Here is a 20,128-nt window from a genome sequence, read left to right as displayed (position 1 = left end):
TTTAAAAATAACTATCATATCATCAAATTCACATAACTACCTAAAAGTGTAACAAATACGAAATAACCCACTAAAAACATTAGTTAACTATAATTATTAAAAAAATAATAGTATAATATATAATGTGTATATAATTAATAAAGTTATTACTTATCTTTTACGGGGACTTATGTTGATGGAATTCCACGTATCTCGATGATTTTGTTAATGTCTCATTATATTCGAGACACCAGCTGACGTATAATACACCATGCTGTAACCAGCTGATGATTATTTTTCGTTGAGGTATTGGGTTAGCTACAATTTGACAAATTTTTAACTGAGAGGAAATGAATGAATATGCTTTTTTTTCTTACGTGCGTGGGAGGCTACAACCGCTCACCCCCCCAACCGAGCTCCAGCTGACGTTCACGAGGCTTCATAATACTATACTTTGATGCATTTTACTAATTACCGCTTGAGAGGAACTTGGTCATAAAATCTGCTTCTGGCTCCCGGACCATATTAATATTTTAACGTTCAATCAACTGTTTCCTAATTTGTTTTTATAAGGTCTGTGTCATTTACTATACTTTAATATCTATTAGTAGATACTGTTTTTAAATCACTTTATAGCAGCATAACATAATTTTAGTGTAAAATTATTTAATCGAAAGAACCATCTAGGTATATACGTTTCATGTACTTTTCAATATAACACAGGTGTATAGCCTGCTTGTGTACATATGCGTGCAACTAACAATATTGAGAGCGCCTTTAGCAAGGAACAATCAGTTTATCTTAGCGCCGGTGCTCACTAATGATTTTAGTTTTGTACAGCGCTGAATAGATCCAGTCGAAGTGCGCGCCGTTGAATTGAATAGTGTTCTTCATTTAATTAACACTCGGTATTGTACAGTTTCAGTTCTCAACTTGTACAACATTCTATTGAAAATGTTCTTCACGCTTAGCGGATGGTAGAAACGATTGCACTGAAGGGTTAAAATCGATTGTGTACCTAATACTTACACGGAGTTTTATGTGTTTTAATTCCGTCAATCTTAAGTGTAAGAGTAATGTTGTGTTTAAATTATTATCGGTTAATGTTTGGGAAAGCGGTAAAAATTGTACGGACGATCTGCCCTGCTCTACATTTTTGTAGGATTAGCACTTACTAAAATATCTATGCCTGTTCATTAAAAATACAATTTTCTTACCATTTATACCAAAGAATAATACTGGATGGTATAATTTCAAAAATTAAAATCCATTGAAAGTTATGTATGCGTGATTACAGTGAAATCTGCAAAATAAACCAATCCCGCGGTCGCCGTGATTGATTCCGTAGTGTTAAATTTCATCTGACGAATGACCCATGGTTTAATGAACGTGACAGGGAGAGGGATGTATTGTGACCGGTGATGCTTTGCCGGGGTGCCGGCCGGGGTGCTAGCCGGGAGGGCCACTATCGCACGATCACTAGTGTATTTTTGTTAATAGCACTCAATCTCCGAATATAAGCGGAGGCGTAGAGAACGCAATAATTTTAACGCTTTTCGACGCGTTGACATATTTTAATGTTACCCCTTTGAATAATTAAAGTCCCGAAGTAATAATGTTTTATCGCAGATGTTGCGTGGCGATTCTTAATAATGTTGCGTCATTTATAATGTGTAATGACGAGAGATAGAAAATGCTAAACAAAATGTAGAGATTGATGGTGTTATTAAAATGAGTTAGGGCCTTAAAATGATCGACGATTTGGCGATTATGAAATACACAAATTGATATTAATTTAAACCGGTATACATACAGCAATTTAACTTACTGAAGTATATCCAGGAACACTTTGATTTTTCAGAATTATACATTATAATATAGAAGTTTTAAAAAATAGAGCTAAAAATAGAGTAAAATTTATAGGCACAATTTATTTTGTTGATGTTAATTTGTTGAAGTTTTTGTAAGCAATTCTGTTTTGTTTCGTCTGAGATTTCTTAATTAAATAAGCTCTGTCACAAGTTTGGAGGCATTCCGTGTCCTTAAATACTATTAGCTTATTCCTTTTGTATAAAACATTTTACGCAAGGATAAAACGAGATTGCGGGTAGTGGACGAGACAAAATGTTGGTGTAGCACGCTCATTACTTGCACCATATTGCGGTGTCCCCTCGTAAAGGGCAGTGCAGAGGGCCGTTGACAACCCTACATAGTGAGGGCTCTGAGAAAACTTTACCCATCGCCCTAATGCAATGGATCTCATAGAATTCCGCTTAGTTCTCCCAGGATTCCAATAAAGATGTGACGTTGCAGATCAATCTCGATTAATTGGATACAGTAATTAGAGTGCGAGGAAATTGTCTCAAATAATGAACATGGGCAGAAATCCCATACAAACCATTGTCAGTTTTGTAGAATATGGTAATTATGTTAAATTAATTTTTTGTAGTTAATTCCACAATAATTATTTGATAAGTGCATTTCTTTTTCAATCTTTAGGTACTGTATCTATTTTATGAAAAAACGCTGCTGGTACTGTTTGAAAAATTGTATAATATGTCACTTTTATTATCATTGCGCAATATTATACTTCGGGGACCTAGTAACATTGCAACAAATGTATAAGAACCCTATTTCATAAATCTCATCGGTGAAGCGAATGGGTGCAGAGTCTGACGGCGCGGATCGTGTGCCCCAGTCTTTGTGAGCGCGGGGCGAGACGCGTTGACGTCACGGCGCGCATGCGCGAATAAGGACTCCTTGATGGATAGAGTAGGGACCCACAGAACAACCATTCAATGATTAAAAATCAACATCAATAGCCTTTTTTGGCACTCGAACATGAACTGATGTTTGTTTTTCAGCAGAACGACGTCTGTTCGATTTGCTCTGGTAAAAAAGGTTTCGGGCTACGATAAAAAAATTATGCGTTATATTTTAAAAATTGAATTGCATTAATTCATCTTGTTTATTTGCTTTAATTGTTTGTCTCAAGTAAGAGCGGCATCAAATTCAACTTTTATACGCATGCACAATACGTATGCATGATGCATTGTAATACATATATATTAGATTTGTTTTTTTAGTTTTTAAATAATTTTTGTATACTTGTTTGAAAGCACTGAAATAAATGGAACTTCAACAGTTCCAATAATAATATGCAAACTATTAAGTTGGTAACTATTGAGGGTTTTTTTAATTAACCTTACCACTGCCATTTTTTTGGTAAAAGAAACTGGATCATTGTACGTTAAAAATAATTTCAATAATATCAATGAAATAAAAAATGTAGTGTAAGCATAATATAGAAATTTGCATAGCATTATATAGAATTTTGCATAGCATTATATAGAATTTTGAATCAAATGTTTTATCTGCACTGTTTCGCTGCTCTATGCATCGCAGTCCGTATTCGCGGTGGCAACCGGGCTCGGAGTGGAGTCACTCGCGAGAGCTACGCGCGTACGCTACGAATCGCTACGCTACGTAGTCGATCAAGTATACTAACGACAAATTACGCGCCGTGCGGACTACTGTGACAATACTTCCGAACCACCCTAGAACTCGTGTGCGTGTTGTGTATTTAAACTATCTATTTGTGTGGACTGTGGAATATCTTCTAACGAGGTGGGTGCATTAATACGACATGAATTTTGCTTAACTGTTTTACGAGAGATTCTAATGTCAAGGACACAGATATTGATCAAACATGTTTTACTCGTGTTGTATTCTTTCACATTTGCGTTTAATTGTCTTATGTTGACCTTGACATGCCGATACGCATTAGTTTTATACGGGATACACACGTACAGGTAAAACATTTAAAGCCGCTATTAGATGTAATGCGCGACAAAGGAATAGGTATCCGAGTGGGGCCGGAATAATTTATAAGGAAAGGTGCCACCTTGCGTTACAAGCTTCATGAATATTGAATGATTTTAAAAGTATATTTTAATGATGAGTCTATTTTCTTAATTAGCCCTTGTAGTTAATGAGTCATAAGGTTGATTCGTTTTGAGATTCGTTGATTAGTTTAGCGAAGTTTTTAGTATCTTACACGATAAATTTGTACATATAAGTATCAGATAAGAAGGTATTATGCCAATAAAGGATTGGGGCAACATAAGGAAAACAATATAATATTTATAACAATAATTACTTTTATACTTCATTTGAACTTGAATTGGCATAAGTATTATAAATATAATATATGAAAAAACTCTTTCATATAAAAAAATTACAAATCTATTTCATTACATATTATTATAAGTAATTGTTACAAAACGGGATGTTGTATTTTCATAATACTGTTCAAGTTATTATTATGAGTTACTATTTTATACCCATAATTAAGAAACAAAATTACACAACATACCTATTTAATATTAATTTTTCGTCTTGCATGGTAAAATCAATTTTACAATTTTCCGTAACTGAAGTTGATAGAATCGAAAGGTTTATAAAAAGAGGTATTTGTTTGAACTGTGATGTTATAATAGAAGCCAATTTCAAAAGCTATCTATTTCATTCACGGTTTTTATCTAGCATTGGTGCGCAAAATTATTAAAACGTACTATTCAACCGCTTTTGTTCTGATTCCCAGTTCAATTCTGTATTTGACATATTAATTAATATCTCAATTGAGTCTGAGTATAGTTCTGCCACTTTCCAACGATGATATTTTTTCGAGCCTTTTGAAGAATATATTTGGCGAGTTGCCAATAATATCCGTGCAAAGATTTATTATGAGTAGATTCTATTATAATAGAATTATTAGATCATTCACATGTACAATTGTGCAGAATAGTAGAAAACAGTATATAAATACTTATACTTTTATATGTTTAGATTTTAGTAACATTATTCTACGACTTAGAAGCACCTCTCTAACTTTTTTCTAAAAATAAAAAACCAAAGATCTTTTATAATATTACATATTGAAAGGGAACAAATTCACTTATTCCACATTCTTTCGTTTCTAAAGTACTTGGCTACAAAACGGTAATAGTTTATGCGATGACTACAATTTATCTTGCTTTGCATTGAGAGCGGTTGGGGTGCGTAGGGCACACAAACTAACAAAGGGCCACCCCTTGAACTCGAAACTAAGTGACACGAACACAGGTTATTGAGGTATAAATCATCGGTTACCTGGGAAAGAGAACGAAGAAAGGTATTCCTAGATTCTTTTTTGTACAATGAATTTTGAAACATTTTAGTCGTTTGGATTAATATTATATACTTTTTTTTATTTTAAGTAACTTATGATTAAATTATTCTATGATCTTGAAACGTTTTATGACTATTCTTTTATTATTTGAATGGCAATGTGTGAGTAGGATTTTTATAACGGTTGATCGGCGTAACACTCGTTGAACATATTATAAGTAATTATTGTTATCACACGTATAATGTACATCGATATTTTTTTATTAAAAATCATAATATATTATTCTATAATCCATGCTTTTTTATAAGTTACTGATAAACTATCTTAATTTCAGGTTTGGCTATTTTAGAAATACATAATTCTACCCACATAAAAAAATCATTATTTGGCTTCAATTCAAGAATCATGGTTACTCTATTGTTTCTTTTATTTGGGATTAAAATTATTTATCATATAAATTATTTACAGAAGCCCATGACATTAACTACACCTAAGTAAAAATTAGTTCTTTAAAAAATAATTTTACGAATTTTTTTTGGTTGTTCTTATTTCAAGATTTTTTTTATTGGTTCTATAGGTATTTTTTTTTCAGAAAAAGTAAATATACGTAGTTAGTAGGTTGTCTTCGCATTCTAAAAGTAGGTAAGAAACTTAATATAGAATTTATTTTGAAGTACAATACAGTATATACCTATTATGGTCTATTTATAAGTAGGTATGATTATAATATGGGACATGTTATTGCACGAAGTTAAAATTCAACAGAATAACATTTATGAAATCGCTTTAATTCCTGTAGACTCCGAAAATCTTGGCAATGTTTCCGTGTTAAGTGCTATCAAGACGGCATTTGAATGAAAATTGAAAAAGTTTTTTTCCCTAAAGACATAACAACCGTTCTAAAGAATATTTAACATCTGTGAAATCGTTGCAGTTACGGGAAAAGCTTACGAACAAATGTAATTGTGCCAAATTGCTCTGCTTTGCTAGTTTTTAACAATTAATATATATATGCAAACGTCTTGCATTCGCTTCCTCTGACGTGGTAGATAGGTGTTTCATTTTAAAACGTTGGCAAAAGATTTTTTAAACAATGTTTTTCATAAAAAAATACTCGAGACTTTTTATATGAAACCATCTCATTCATAAAAGGTGTATTCATATAAAACCTAATGTTCTCATCTTTGTTTTTATTCCACACTCTAATCCATCTAAATTCCAAGGGACAGGGAAAAGATAGGCATATGTGCCATCCTTCAGTTTATAACTCTCCGGGACAAGGGTAACATTTACTTATCGACGTGGAAAAGGTTCTATAATACATTCTGCCGCCCGACTCACTTCCAACATAAAATACGAACTTTTTACTCGCTCCGCAGACGCGATGGCAGGGCGAGGCGATGGCAACTTTAAATTTTGTGGAAACAATTTTTCGCTGGAATAAATTTTATACGTGCCCGTCTAGATACAGTCAGCGTTTGCTCTTCCTTGATAACATATTTGAACGCAGCGTACTATTTCCAAGTAACTAATATTTTTTCATTAACCTGTTAGTGAGGGGAGGTTGATTAATGATTTAATGAACATTGTTCTTATTGCCAGAGAAAGCTTTGATGTAAATTTAAAAATGAACACTGTTTCTGATTATTCTTTCTAACTTTTTATCAATAAAGGTTTCAGGTCATATGTTCCATTTAAGGGCTGTCTCTTTGGTAGACTGTTCGGTCAAGCGTTCATCTAAGAAGATAGGGAATTTTGATACTATCAAAAAACCTAGCCTATTGGCCTGTGATCCTGAATTGAACCAGAAGGATGATCAATCACATTGTTTATTATCAACAACATTGTTTATTACATATTTCAGAAATTCATCTGTTAAGTATACATACCATTTTACTACACACGGGACTTCACTTTCTATACTTAGTCCAATAATTAGGAATATAATGTGCCATTGACGAGCAGAAACACACTAATCCGTGTGCTAATTATGTCGATGACAACTTCAATGATCATATAGAGCGCAAAGTACAGACAGTTGGTAAACGGTCCCGGGTTAATTTGCTTTGATAATTAATTTGCGAAATTGCTTTGTCGAAACCGCTGAATACGGGCTTCGCGTTTGATTAGAGGATTATTTGCCAAATAGTCGATAACGTAAAATCCTGTTAATTTATTAGACAGCTATAATTAAACAGTGTCGTCGAAAGAATGCCAGAAGGGATCAAAAGATGCTTTCGTTCTTCAGATTGTTTGAATAGTGACGTTAAAATTGAAACGATGTTGTTATTTCGCTCCAAGTATTGAGGGAATTTGAAATATTTGATTTTCTCTTGACTTGTCTTAGGTTATTTTAGGCAGAGTAATTTGTGTAAATTTTTAGCTTGTATCTTTAAGAACTTTTTATGTCTTTTGTTTCAATAATGAAACTAATATTTCAGGATTAAGTTTGCACAAGAAATAGGGTGCTTACTTCATTTGCAATCGTAAAAGGAGCAAAAATAAATCACATATGCATAAAGAGATGCGAATAGCATTTATACGCGGAACTGAGCACTTGGCGCCAATTGAAACACGTACCGTCCTCTAAATTGTTCCTGACGGCCCGCATGTTCCAGAAGTATTTCTTAATAACGAAGACATTAGTTTATTTAACGAGTTTATACAATGAAAATCAATAATTATTGATTTGAATTAAATTGAGACATAAAAAGCTTTTTATTTATAGGTAGATACTTACATCAAAAAATTTTGAATCAATTTACTGTACCTACAACCTGTTTTCAACTATTTCTTACCTAAAATAAAAATATATTAATATACTAGAGTAAGAGTAATTTGTGTTAGGGATAAAATTGCAATTCCAAATCACAACAAAGAAATCAAAAAGAATAGCCAGGAATAAAATTATTTGCCTGTACCGGTAGTCTGTACAAATTAGTCGGTAATTACCGACAACTAATTTATAGACCCGTCTTCAGCAATGAAAATGATGTCGCTTAATACCTCTCCCCAATTTGATGGAAGCATACAATGGATACATATTTGTTTATAATTTTTATTCTTCACAAAACTTTCCGTTATGCGTCAAAATATTTATATAATAATAGCCTTGTAGTAATGCATTTTTATCTAAATTAATAACATTATTATTTCAATTCCGTAAATATATGAACAATAAATAAAATATAGATTTCATGGATTTGGAAAATCATTTCTTTGCAACACATTCGAATGTTGTCAAAACAAATTATTCTTTGACATTGTCAATCGTTATGATACCGACGTTTTGATCTCGACTATCTCGATAACTAAAGCCCTTCACCCATTACGATTTACGATACTTCTAGAATAGGTACGATACTCGAGTAGAATACTAGTAAGATATTTGCTCGCTACCCGATGATCGCATATTATGCAACTGAAAAATGACTAAATTCATCATTATTGTGCCTCGTTTTTGTGGGCGGACGTTATATAATAATATTACAAAAAATACATACTAAAAGAAAATATACCAACAGATAGATGCCGCAAATGCCAGAGACAGCCCGAAACCATACAGCACATTACGGGAGCATGCTCTAGTTTAACACAAAATGATTACACACATCGACACAACCAGGTAGCTCATTATCTTCATCAAAAGTTAGCTGTAAAATATAATTTTAATAAAGGAAAGCTTATACCATATTACAATTATAAACCAAAACCCGTATTAGATAGCCCAACATCTAAAATCTATTTCGACCGCGCTATTCTAACCAATAAAACTATTCATTTTAATAGACCAGATATAACCCTCGTAAATAAAATCACAAAAACTGCTTATCTCATTGACGTCACCGTACCCAACACACACAACATACAAAAATCAATTAGCGAAAAGCTTCACAAATACACCGAACTAAAAGAAGAAATCCTCCGAATATGGAACCTTAGGACTGTTTACATTATTCCAATAGTTTTGTCATGTACGGGAGTTATCCCAACTAATTTACACCATAGCCTGAAACTTCTATATCTACCAAAAAATGCATACATTACAATGCAAAAGGCAGCTATATTAAATACCTGCCGTATTGTGCGAAAATTTCTTAGTGACAGCGAAACTACTGTAACCGATATTTAAATCGAACCGTAAGTTACCTAGGGTCTCTTGGCTAAATAGCCCGCGCCCCTAGCAAACAAACCCCTGAAAAGGGAGTAATAAAAGAAAAGAAACAAATAATAATAATCATTTATTTATTGTAACAACAGTTAGGTCGTTATGTCGAGCAATCAGCGATTCCAGTGACGAAGAAGCTCTTGCAGTTTTTCTTTTTTATAGAAATAGAAGACGGCAACATAAGAGTAAGAAGTACTGGATTCATCCATATATTGAAATAAAAATAAATTGTAGAGATTTGTAGCCGCACGAGAACTACAACTCATGATGATTAGAAATTTTTATTTTTCTACCGAAGAGATACGCGGGAGACGTGACGCAAAAGCGACCAACATGGTGAGTCGTGCGATGCTAGTCGCGGACGCGTAGGATACCGATAGCGTAGTGTGCGAGCCTACATACAAATGTATGTGATAATGTGAGTTACTCCGCGGCGACTAGTCTCCGAGACTTGCAGGATACTTGAATCGCCTGTGCGTATCGTAATGGGAGAAGGGCCTTACGGTTTGTGTGGGTTTGTAGATACGGTTGAAAATATCGGAAAAATTATAGATTATTATAATCTATACATATAATAAATCTGTAGAAGTGTCAATTCTGTACATTGCAAATATTGAAAAAATAAATAGCAGATGATGTTACTGGATCGATACCAAACCCAGATATGTGATTTAAAAAAATTTTTGTCTGTCTTTCTGTCTATCTGTCTGTATGTGAAGGCATCACATAAAAACTAACGGTTCGATTTCGATGAAATTTGTTATAATTATTATCCTTTTTAGCTTATTATCCTGGGCATAAAATAGGATACTTTTTATCCCGGAAAAATACGTAGAAAAAAGAAATCTTAATTTTTCTTAATTTTTCCGCGCGGACGGAATCGCGGGCGGAAGCTAGTTTTATAATAAAAAAGATATTTCACACTTCCGATGCTATATGATTAAACGCAATAATTTTTTCTCTTATTTAATGTTATTGCAATTAAAATAAAATACACAAATAATGTTTTATTTTTAAGATGGTTTCAAAATGTTATTGAAAACTAGCGGTCCGCCCCGGCTTCGCCCGTGGTACATGTTTACGTTTTCTCTCCATAAGAACCATCCTCGTACTTCAAGGAATATAATAAAAAAAGAATTATCGAAATCGGTTCAGCCGTTCTCGAGTTATGCGCTTACCAACACATTTTGCGATTCATTTTTATATTATAAGAAGATGTTCAGAAGCCTCATAAGATATGTACATATTACTTATCCATACTAATATTATTAATGCGAAAGTAACTCTGTCTGTCTGTCTGTTACTTAATCACGCCTATTCTACTGAACCAATTTGCATGAAATTTGGTATGGAGATATTTTGATACCCGAGAAAGGACATAGGCTACCTTTTATTGCGAAAAATGTACCACGGGCGAAGCCGGGGCGGACGACTAGTATTAAATAAATATTAGAATAGTTTACTGCTGTCTGCATTCATTCAGCCTAAAAATTCGATAAATTTCTTTCTGAACTTCTAGGATAATAAAATTATACAGATGAATACAAATAAAATAAAACGATCCAATTACGAAAAAAATTTATTAGAAAATTTTAATTTAACAGTTTATAATAGCGTAGTTGAAAATTTGGCTCAAAACCATCACCCCTCACCAACATAATAATTCTAGTAACTTGTTCATATGTAAAATATAAAATTTATAGATAAATATTTATATTTAACACATAAATAATATTAACCGTGAACCGCTAAATCAATTGCATTGCATCCTTTGCTTATTAACTGTAATAAAATATACAATGATGCACATAATATAATAATACAAGCTAAAAATACAAGTGATACAATTTATCCGTTCCGTCCTTAGTTTAAGTTCCGTCAGTTTCTATGATGTCTTAAAGATTTCTCAAAAGGCTTCGAATTGAGCAGAATTATCTTGTAGAGCTTTTGGAGTCTTTTGATTAGAATTTTATTGCACTTCACAAATAACAAAATATTACTAAACTAAAACTAATAGCTTTAACTATATAAAAACATAACGCAGATTGATATTTTCTTAGGATATTTGTTATCCAATAGATTTATAGGACTTTTAAGAACATAATTAAAAATTATCCTCTTGAAAACACACAATTTATATTTATTTTGATAGAAATATTATTTTCATGATTGATGATTGATGTCAAATGTCAAAAAAGTAAATAAAGAGATTGCCATACATGGAATTTTGGATTCCATGAATATGTAATTAATAGAACATTAATTAATCGATTGATATAAAAAATATCGAATTTGATTAAAATTAAATTAACTGCCATGTTTTTTTGTGCATAAAATTTGCTTTTTTTATATGCAATTGCAATTGTAATAATGCGAAAATTAATATAACTAATTTTAATTTACTATCTATTCCCTAAAACTAAGCTAAATTTCTTGGAAAAAGAACACTAAATTTTTTAGGTCTATACTATAGTTACTGATTGGTTACTGATAATCGTTAGTTACCGACCGATTTCGGTCGATATCGATGTCGATTAGTGTCGAGACTACACCTACTGATCACTTTTAAAGCCCCATTTCCCTTTTTCTCCTGGGACGTGGGATAGACCATTCTCCGTCTGTCATTGATTGAATTTTATAAGACGATTAGCTCAATGGTTTTTATTCTTTGCCTTTGTTATGTGATCACAGATGTATTTTCGTGCCATTGACGTGGTTATTCACCTATCCAACGATTACGACATTTTGTAAAGTTTACTAATGTTTTACTGTATTGCGATATAGGGTTTTCATAGGTACATTGAGTTTTAATGTAAATTTGTCATAAACGATAAATTTGAAAGAAATTCCCACTTTAGATGACTTGGTGAGTTTGTTGTTTTTTATATTTACGCCAAAATTTAAATTTGAATGTGATTTTTCCTATAACCACAAGTGTCTATATTCGAGTATTGAGTATTTGTTTAATGGGCTGTTGTATAAATAAATAAAGTAAATGAAAATAAATAGTACATCCCTGAATATATTAACATTTGATGAATTAGATTAACGTTGGCTGATGTGTGCTCTGACAATTGTGTGTTAACTAGACCTCATTGTATACTCATTTATCATTTCACAATGTTATCAACGAATATAATGGGCTCCTAACCTTAGGACCTACATGGAATGTTAAACTTTTTTAAGGGCTCAGATATACTATTTGTCATTTATAAACTAAGATACTCAGAGATCTTTGAAATATTGTCTCCTTAAATTGTCTCTTTATTATTCATAAAGTGTTGAAAAATAAGGAAAGTTTGAGGAAATATGTCTTGCTTTATTATTTGATAATAAGGTAAACGCAGCTATCAACGACCCATCGAAAATCTGAAGGTATTACCGACCTATAAAAGTAATTCGAAATTTAAACGTTTCCAGAACTATTCTAGCTATAGGTAGGCAAAGTTATACACGAATGTATTAATTGAGCATCGTATACTTTAACGTTAGAGTGAGTAACTGAGCAAAAAAGAGTTAAAATGCGTAAGTTGCTGCGGGGTAGCGTGGAAGCAGGACGTGTCGTACTGTTCCGTTGTTCCTTCGGGTAAGTACTGTGAGTATCTTTTTAAGACATTTACAAACAAATGACATCTATACTTTAATTTATATTACTAAATGTCAATGCATTTAAGTGTCAACTTTTCATTTCTTACAACATTTTATTAATAAAAAGTAATTTGAAACGATAAAACTTAAAATTAAAATGGGACGGTGTTAGCTTCACCAGTTTAAGTCGTGGCAGGTATCAACGACCCGTAAGTCGGCAATGGCAGCAACGTAACTTTTTGTTTTATTTTCTTTTATGTTATTATATCACACTAACACAAGTGGTCTTATGGACCAGTTTAAATCTAAGCTATGAGTCTTCATAAAAATCTATTAGCGACTAAACTTTTTTGTCTAGTGTTGTGTCTTTTAGCGTTGTCAATTTATACAAAGTTATGATATTTTCGAGGATCCCTATCGAATAGTTACAGTAGTAAATCATTGTTTTTTTTTGTTTAAACAATATGCATTTGTTCATATTTTGTATGACATTAATCAATTATAATCTATTTTATAGTCTGATGGTCAAATGAATTAAAATAACCATTTTTTTATGGGTCGGTAATACAATTTAGGTTTATACTTACATACTTTAATACCGACCCATGTGGGTCGGCAATAGCAACTATAGGAAGCTATTACCGATCGAATATAGATTGTTTAGTTTCTCATCTACAAATTCAAATTCAAATTGCTTTATTTGCAGAATGTAGAATAAAGATGTTTGTATATACAGATAATATTGATCCTTAAACATTCCGCTCGTAATTGAGCGTGCAAATATATTTTTATTACTTTTATGACATAATAGGTGCCTATTAAAAATTATATTTTTTTTAGGTTCAATTAACATAAAACATATAATTAGGTATATTTTTTCCAGAAATATGGAGCCACGAAAGCGGCGAAAAGTATACAGTAAAACACAACTCGCCGAAGCAATCAATCAAATAGCATAACGAAATATCCTAGAGTTTGAAATCCTTAATTTAATATATGTACATATATTAATAGTATTATGTTGATTAATTTAAAAGTTTGTAATTATTTAGTTCATTACTAAAAAGTACTCATTTGTTTTATTAAAAATAACTACAATAAAAAAATACGAATATATTTGCATTTTTATTTCATTTTATTAAGATCGGTAATCATCATCATCACTAGCTTCTATACATTCCATTGCTGGAAAAAGGCTTCCTCTCACATACGATCGGGAATAGCTGCATAAAAATCGTTAATAGCTTCACAGCCGTTTTTATGGGTCGGTAATAGCAACAATCGACTAAGTCACATTGTAAATTATTTTTTACAAGATAATCCTTTATTAGAATGTATTTGCTTCAATAAATACATTTTTTATACATAACACTAGCATATAAAATGAAATTATAAATCTTTAGAAGAACCAGTATACTTAAAAAATATGGTTGATTTTGAAATTGCCTTAGAGGGGTCGTTAATACCTGCGTTTACCCTAATATGTGTAAATCATAAACAAAAAATAACGCTTTTGCTACTAGTATGCATTACATTATGCTGTCTCTTGAACATCAAACGAAACAGTTCATTAGATATAATAAGTTAAAGGTTCTCAGTTAGTAGTTAATTTTATTTTCTGTTACCATTATAATAAGAATAATTTTATATTAATCTTTCATGCAGAGTTGAGCAGCGTTCAACTTCATACGTAAAAATGATAAATTATTGTATAAACTTTATCTAGTTTAAATTCTAAAACGTGATTATACTTAGTTTTATTTATAATTTAAACGGAGTTAATTTGACTCATAGCAAATTTAAAATTTGATTTCATATAATATAGACTTTTTTAAACTTCATCTAAAATTAAAATGCTTTAAGCTGTAGGTACTTACACCGTCACCGTTTACCACAATAGCATAGAATTGAGTACAACGTTGCTTTTAAAACAATGATCTAGAATTTAAAACAAATAAACGTGCAATGTAATGAAGGGGTGGGTTTCGGGGTATAATATCGGGGGGTGCGGGCGGTGGCAATCGATAAGCACCCCTGTTGTACGGGCCTAATGCACCCCTAACGCCACGCTACGGTGCAACTCAAAGGAATTGCAACCCTGTACTGTCCAAGATAAACTGGGTCGTCCCCTTGTTCCTTCGATGTAATATTTTTGACAACAATGTTAATGCAAAATTAGAAACGGAAATGGATTTATGCTGCCGTTTTAGATTAAAATCTGAGAACCTAGAACATAAATCATATACAGTTGCTTCAATAAACGAAGAATTAATAAAATAGGCACTTAATTGATTTGGTTTTGGTAAAAATATTCATTAAGTAAATAATAATTCGATCTTAGGATTCGATCGTCAAAAGAGCAAATTGTCGAATTTAACTAGGTCGAACAGGAATTTTAATTAAAATCGTAACAACGTAAACAAATCCGATTGTTTCGTGATTGCCTCGTCGCGGAGAACAGCCACTGATTGATTATAGCCTGATCCTAATAAATTACCGATAAAACCATTTACACTAAAAGTGGAATAAGTTACGCTTCACGGTTTCGGATTTTGGTGTTTAGATTCAAACCCCGTTTATTGGAAGCTAAAAGAGATTTTTTAAACGTCAAGCGCCGTACCAAACCACCCCAAATAAATTTGTGACTACGGCCTTGCTTTGGGTTGTAGCAAAAGTCTTTATTGCATTTGTGCCGTCCCAAAGCTGTGCACTAAATCAACTTCGTAAGTCATGATAGCTCATGTGACTTGAGTGCATTTGAAAATATTTTTCAGTGTTTTCTACATACATAAAACTTTTTACAACCTATTTATATATAAAATCTAGAAGTATTTAACTAAATACTTAGAATTATAGAATTAAATGTGAATTGAACCGAATTTAGGCAATCTACATATTGGCTGATATCCTACTCAATCATCGGAATGCTATGCTCATTTTTAAACGTGTTTTATTGACGCGACGTCGAAGTTGAAATTGATTTTAACGGAAAACTGATTTCCTAAAAGTCTAGACTCATTTCCGCCACTCCAATTTTATTTCTTGGGGAAGGTTATTGTAGTAATGTATTCAGTAGGTAAGTGTATATTGGCTATATAGAGACATGTTTACTTGTTATAAAATCTACATGGCCTCAAGCTAGCAACCAACCGCGTCATTGAACTATGAAAACAAAGAGGGATTGGTAAAGTATTATAGCTCTACGAAATTGATATTACAAATACTCTTTTATACTACCTACCTATATAAATATTTTACTTAACTTTTTCTGTAAAACAATATACTATAGGGTTTTATCACAAAAATCAAATCAATATTTTCCAAAGTCACTTACAAAGTATTGTGCTGTTTGGAGACGAAACTAGAATCTTAATAAATTATTATCAATTAATTGTCTTCTGACCTATTTCATATCTGAGACTCAATTCATTTTGCACTACATCATATACGATTCGGTGTACGATGCATTGTGTACACTATATCTACTTGCTTGATTCTAAGATGTTCACTGACCAGAAAGCCTGTGACAAAGTGTATGACGGACATAAAGGAGTGCGTCGCCCACGCCTAGTGCATACACGCGTCAAGTCGGAGCTATTGAGAGCTACAATAGGCATTGTATAGCCCAGCTTATCTCATATTCGCCTCGACTGTGCCCGTTCCGCACTGATAAAGTTCAATATAACGTTGGCGAGTGTCGGATTACTTATAAAATCAAATACGATCAATTAAGTACAAGTATTTACGAGTATGCATATGCATATCTATTACCTATATTACTTTGAGTGAGCAGAGTATATACTTCTAATTTATAAATTAATCTTGGAAGTTGGAAGCATAGCAATACTTTGTAATAAGAAATTAATTTCTTTAGAATTCTTTGTCTGTAGAGTAAGACGAGCTCTATATGTTGGTTTTTAAACTTTTTTTTATAAAAACATTCCTCTAATTAAACTTTTCTTCAAAATTAATATTATGTATCCTTTCTTTCTATTAATTTATGTATTCTACACTAATGTGGTCAATTTTTATAACCAGACCGACAATTGTACATAATAATTATGTTCGTACATTTAAATTTAAATAAATACTAGCGGTCCGCCCCGGCTTCGCCCGTGGTACATACATATTCACGTTTTCTCTACATAAGAACCATCCTCGAACTTAAAGGAATATTATAAAAAAAGAATTAACGAAATCGGTTAAGCCGTTCTCAAGGTATGCGCTTACCAACACATTTTGGGATTCATTTTTATATTATAGATTAAACATTAAATGCACTTTCAAAAAAGTTATTTTTTATAATTTTACGAAATGTTAATATTATGTGTAGGTAAAGAAATTGTCATACAAAACACTCGCATTCGGGAAATTCTAGAAAGAGAGATAACGATCAATGATAACATATTTTCATGTAGAGAAGGAACGCGCATCTAGATGACGTAGTTTTTTATTCAACAATATCATAGTAACCAAAACGTATAAATCTTATCTATATTAAAATGTATTATAGATTCATATTCACGTCTTGATGGTTATTGTAAGTATTTGAATGAGTTGAATATTTCAGATTTCAAAAAATATCTGATATTCCATGATAAATGACCGTTATCTTGGCTTCTCAGATAAAGTCATCACAAATAAGTGGGTACAAAATGTAAAAAATTGTAAACGTAATAGTCAACAAGTTAACAGTCAACTTGCAAGTTGTGTAAAATGTGTGCTAGGAAAGTATCACGTGTTCATCAAGATTTGATTGAAATAATAGAAAAAGTAGCTGAATTAAAAAAGATTCAAGATTTTCAATACAGTGTCGGTTTCGGCTACGAAGATGTTGATTCGTTTGCGTCTGGGATACATAAAGTCAACGTTATCGGGATAAACGAACACGGTGCAAAAATAAAAATAAATTTTGTTATAAAACGTCATTATAAACCTGAGGACCGGGTGTGTTTTAGGGAGGCGTATAGAAGAGAGTTTGTGATATACAACCATGTTCAGCCCATTTTTCTAGAAATACAACGAAATTTAATAACAATAGAAGGTTTAAAGTATAAATTCCCTAATTGTATATTATCATGTATAGAATACGACAAGGAATTTATTGTTGTGCACTCAATGCCAACATTCAAAATATTTAATAGGTTCAAAATTATGGACTTCTTACATATTTCATTAGTGGTGAAAAATTTAGCAAAATTTCACGCACTTTCATTAGTCGCAGATAAATTATATCCTGAAAAATTTAATGACATAAAACGGGCATTGAGTAAAGATGTGCAATATTCAGATTTGAATAGCATACCCAATTCCCTTATTTGGTATTTCAATGCATCCGTATCTGTTATAACAGACCCTGTAATAAAAAGACAATTATCTCAAATAGCGCCACATATATTTTTAATTTTAAACAAATACAGCACACCGGTATCCAAGTATAATGTAATATGTCACTCTGATTGCTGGAATAACAATAATTTATTTAAATATCAGGTAATCACTTCATTTATTACTTTTTTATTTCACTTTATCATTTATTGAATATAAACAAAATGACCAATAATTCTCCGAAATTAAGTTAAAATATAAATTTGGGCTAAATTTATTTCAGGGCGAAAATCCAGTCGACGTAGTTTTGGTGGATTACCAATTGGCGCGTTTTGCATCGCCGGTTACGGATATTTCGTATTTCTTGTACATGAGTGCAAATTATGACTTTCTCTCCAAATATTACGATCAGCTACTAGACATTTATTACGGAACAGTGGCAGGTATCCTCCGTGAGTGTGATATTGATATAGAAGAAACATTTCCTCGGCATATATTGCAGGATCATTTGAAAGAATATTCAGTTCTGGGTCTCGTTGAAGCTCTAATATCAATGAAAATTGTGACCGCGGAGTCTGAGGAGGCTCAAAAAATGCTTGAAATGAAACACCAAGCGCCAAATGACTTGCACGAGTATGAAACACAGAATCAAATTATGTTCGTTGAACGAGTTAACGGAATTGTTAAGTTTTTTTTCGAACGAAACTTCACTCTAGATGGAGTTTTAATAAAGCAATAAATGTTTTAAATATTAAATGTGTTTTATTTAAAATATAATACTTATATTAAATTATTACAATCACTTTTATAGGAGCTCATTTGCTTAACATAGTGGGCATGAAATTGCCACACATTTCCAAAAAACATTGATTTACTAACAAATAATATGTAATAGGTACTTAGTATTTAACGGATTTGAGATAGTGTTGTCGAGCTGAGAATGTTGTGATATAGCTCTGTGATGCTCTCGCATCATATTTATCTACACCACTTACAAACAGATAAAAAAATACATACCTATCTACACTAATATTATAAAGAGGAAAACTTTGTTTGTTTGATTGTAATGAATAGGCTCATAAACTACTGGACCGATTTTGATGAAATTTGGCACAGACAATTTTTAGACTCTGAGAAAGAACATAGGCTACTTTTTATTGCAAACTATGTACCACGAGTGAAGCCGGGGCGGACCGCTAGTTATGTTATAAAATATGTACAATAATACAAATTCATAATGCAGAAGAGTAGAGAATTTGCTCTACCAATGAAACTGCCTTTCGTAGAAAGTATTACACTTACCTACTGTTAACATTTCCTGCGTTAATTAATATTACCTATTGCAAGTAGAACAAAAGCTCATTCTTAAACCTACATCTAAGTTAAATAGCAATTATAAAACTGTTTTATTACATTTAAATGATATAGTTAAATTGCAAAACGAGAACTATTAAACAAGCGCGGCATAGTTTCGTACTTTTACTTCTGTTTCTGTATTGCTGTACTTGTTTTTGGGCCATGGAAATGTATTTCCTACAAAAAGAGAATGAAAGTAGGTAACATCGCGAATTTGAACTCTTTAATTGAAATACCGTTTTACGCTCCTTATTACTACCTACTTATTATGTTAAAAAAATATACCAGATAAATAACTGCATTATACTAGGTATATACGTAAATGCAGTTTCACTAAATATAAATTAAATTTACTACGATGGTGAAAACTAAGAACAGTGAACGCGCTGTGAAAAAATTAGAATATCCACCCTAAAGAACAAGCAATTATTCAGCACCTTGTACATATTTATGACTAGGTATACAATGCTGTACATAATTGCTAAGGCTTACCGTGTTCTCGTTTGAGCTCCTCGGGCCATAAATAGTGAATTTTCCCG

The 20,128-nt window shown here is 32.1% G+C and overlaps 2 protein-coding genes across 8 annotated transcripts in view; both read left to right on the top strand.

Annotated features, from left to right (window-relative positions):
* Positions 1-825: 825 nt before the first annotated feature.
* Positions 826-18,972, top strand: LOC123696229 (the record flags this gene model as incomplete). The annotated part of the gene is made up of 3 exons (XM_045642301.1): positions 826-887; positions 18,326-18,398; positions 18,517-18,972. Coding segments are annotated over 3 exons (591 nt in total), but the record flags the coding sequence as incomplete, so codon positions are not given.
* Positions 3,430-20,128, top strand: part of LOC123696219 (kazrin) — an 82,143-nt gene continuing 65,444 nt past the window's right edge. For all 7 annotated transcript variants that reach the window (XM_045642286.1, XM_045642285.1, XM_045642287.1 and 4 more), the window contains exon 1: positions 3,430-3,606. The gene's annotated coding sequence lies outside the window, so the exon portion shown is untranslated. The remainder of the gene's footprint in view (positions 3,607-20,128) is intronic.

Source organism: Colias croceus, chromosome 12 (assembly GCF_905220415.1).
Source record: "Colias croceus chromosome 12, ilColCroc2.1".
Taxonomy (NCBI): Eukaryota; Metazoa; Arthropoda; class Insecta; order Lepidoptera; family Pieridae; genus Colias; species Colias croceus.
The sequence above is the reverse complement of the archived record's forward strand: the minus strand, read 5'-3'. Positions and strand labels throughout refer to the sequence as shown.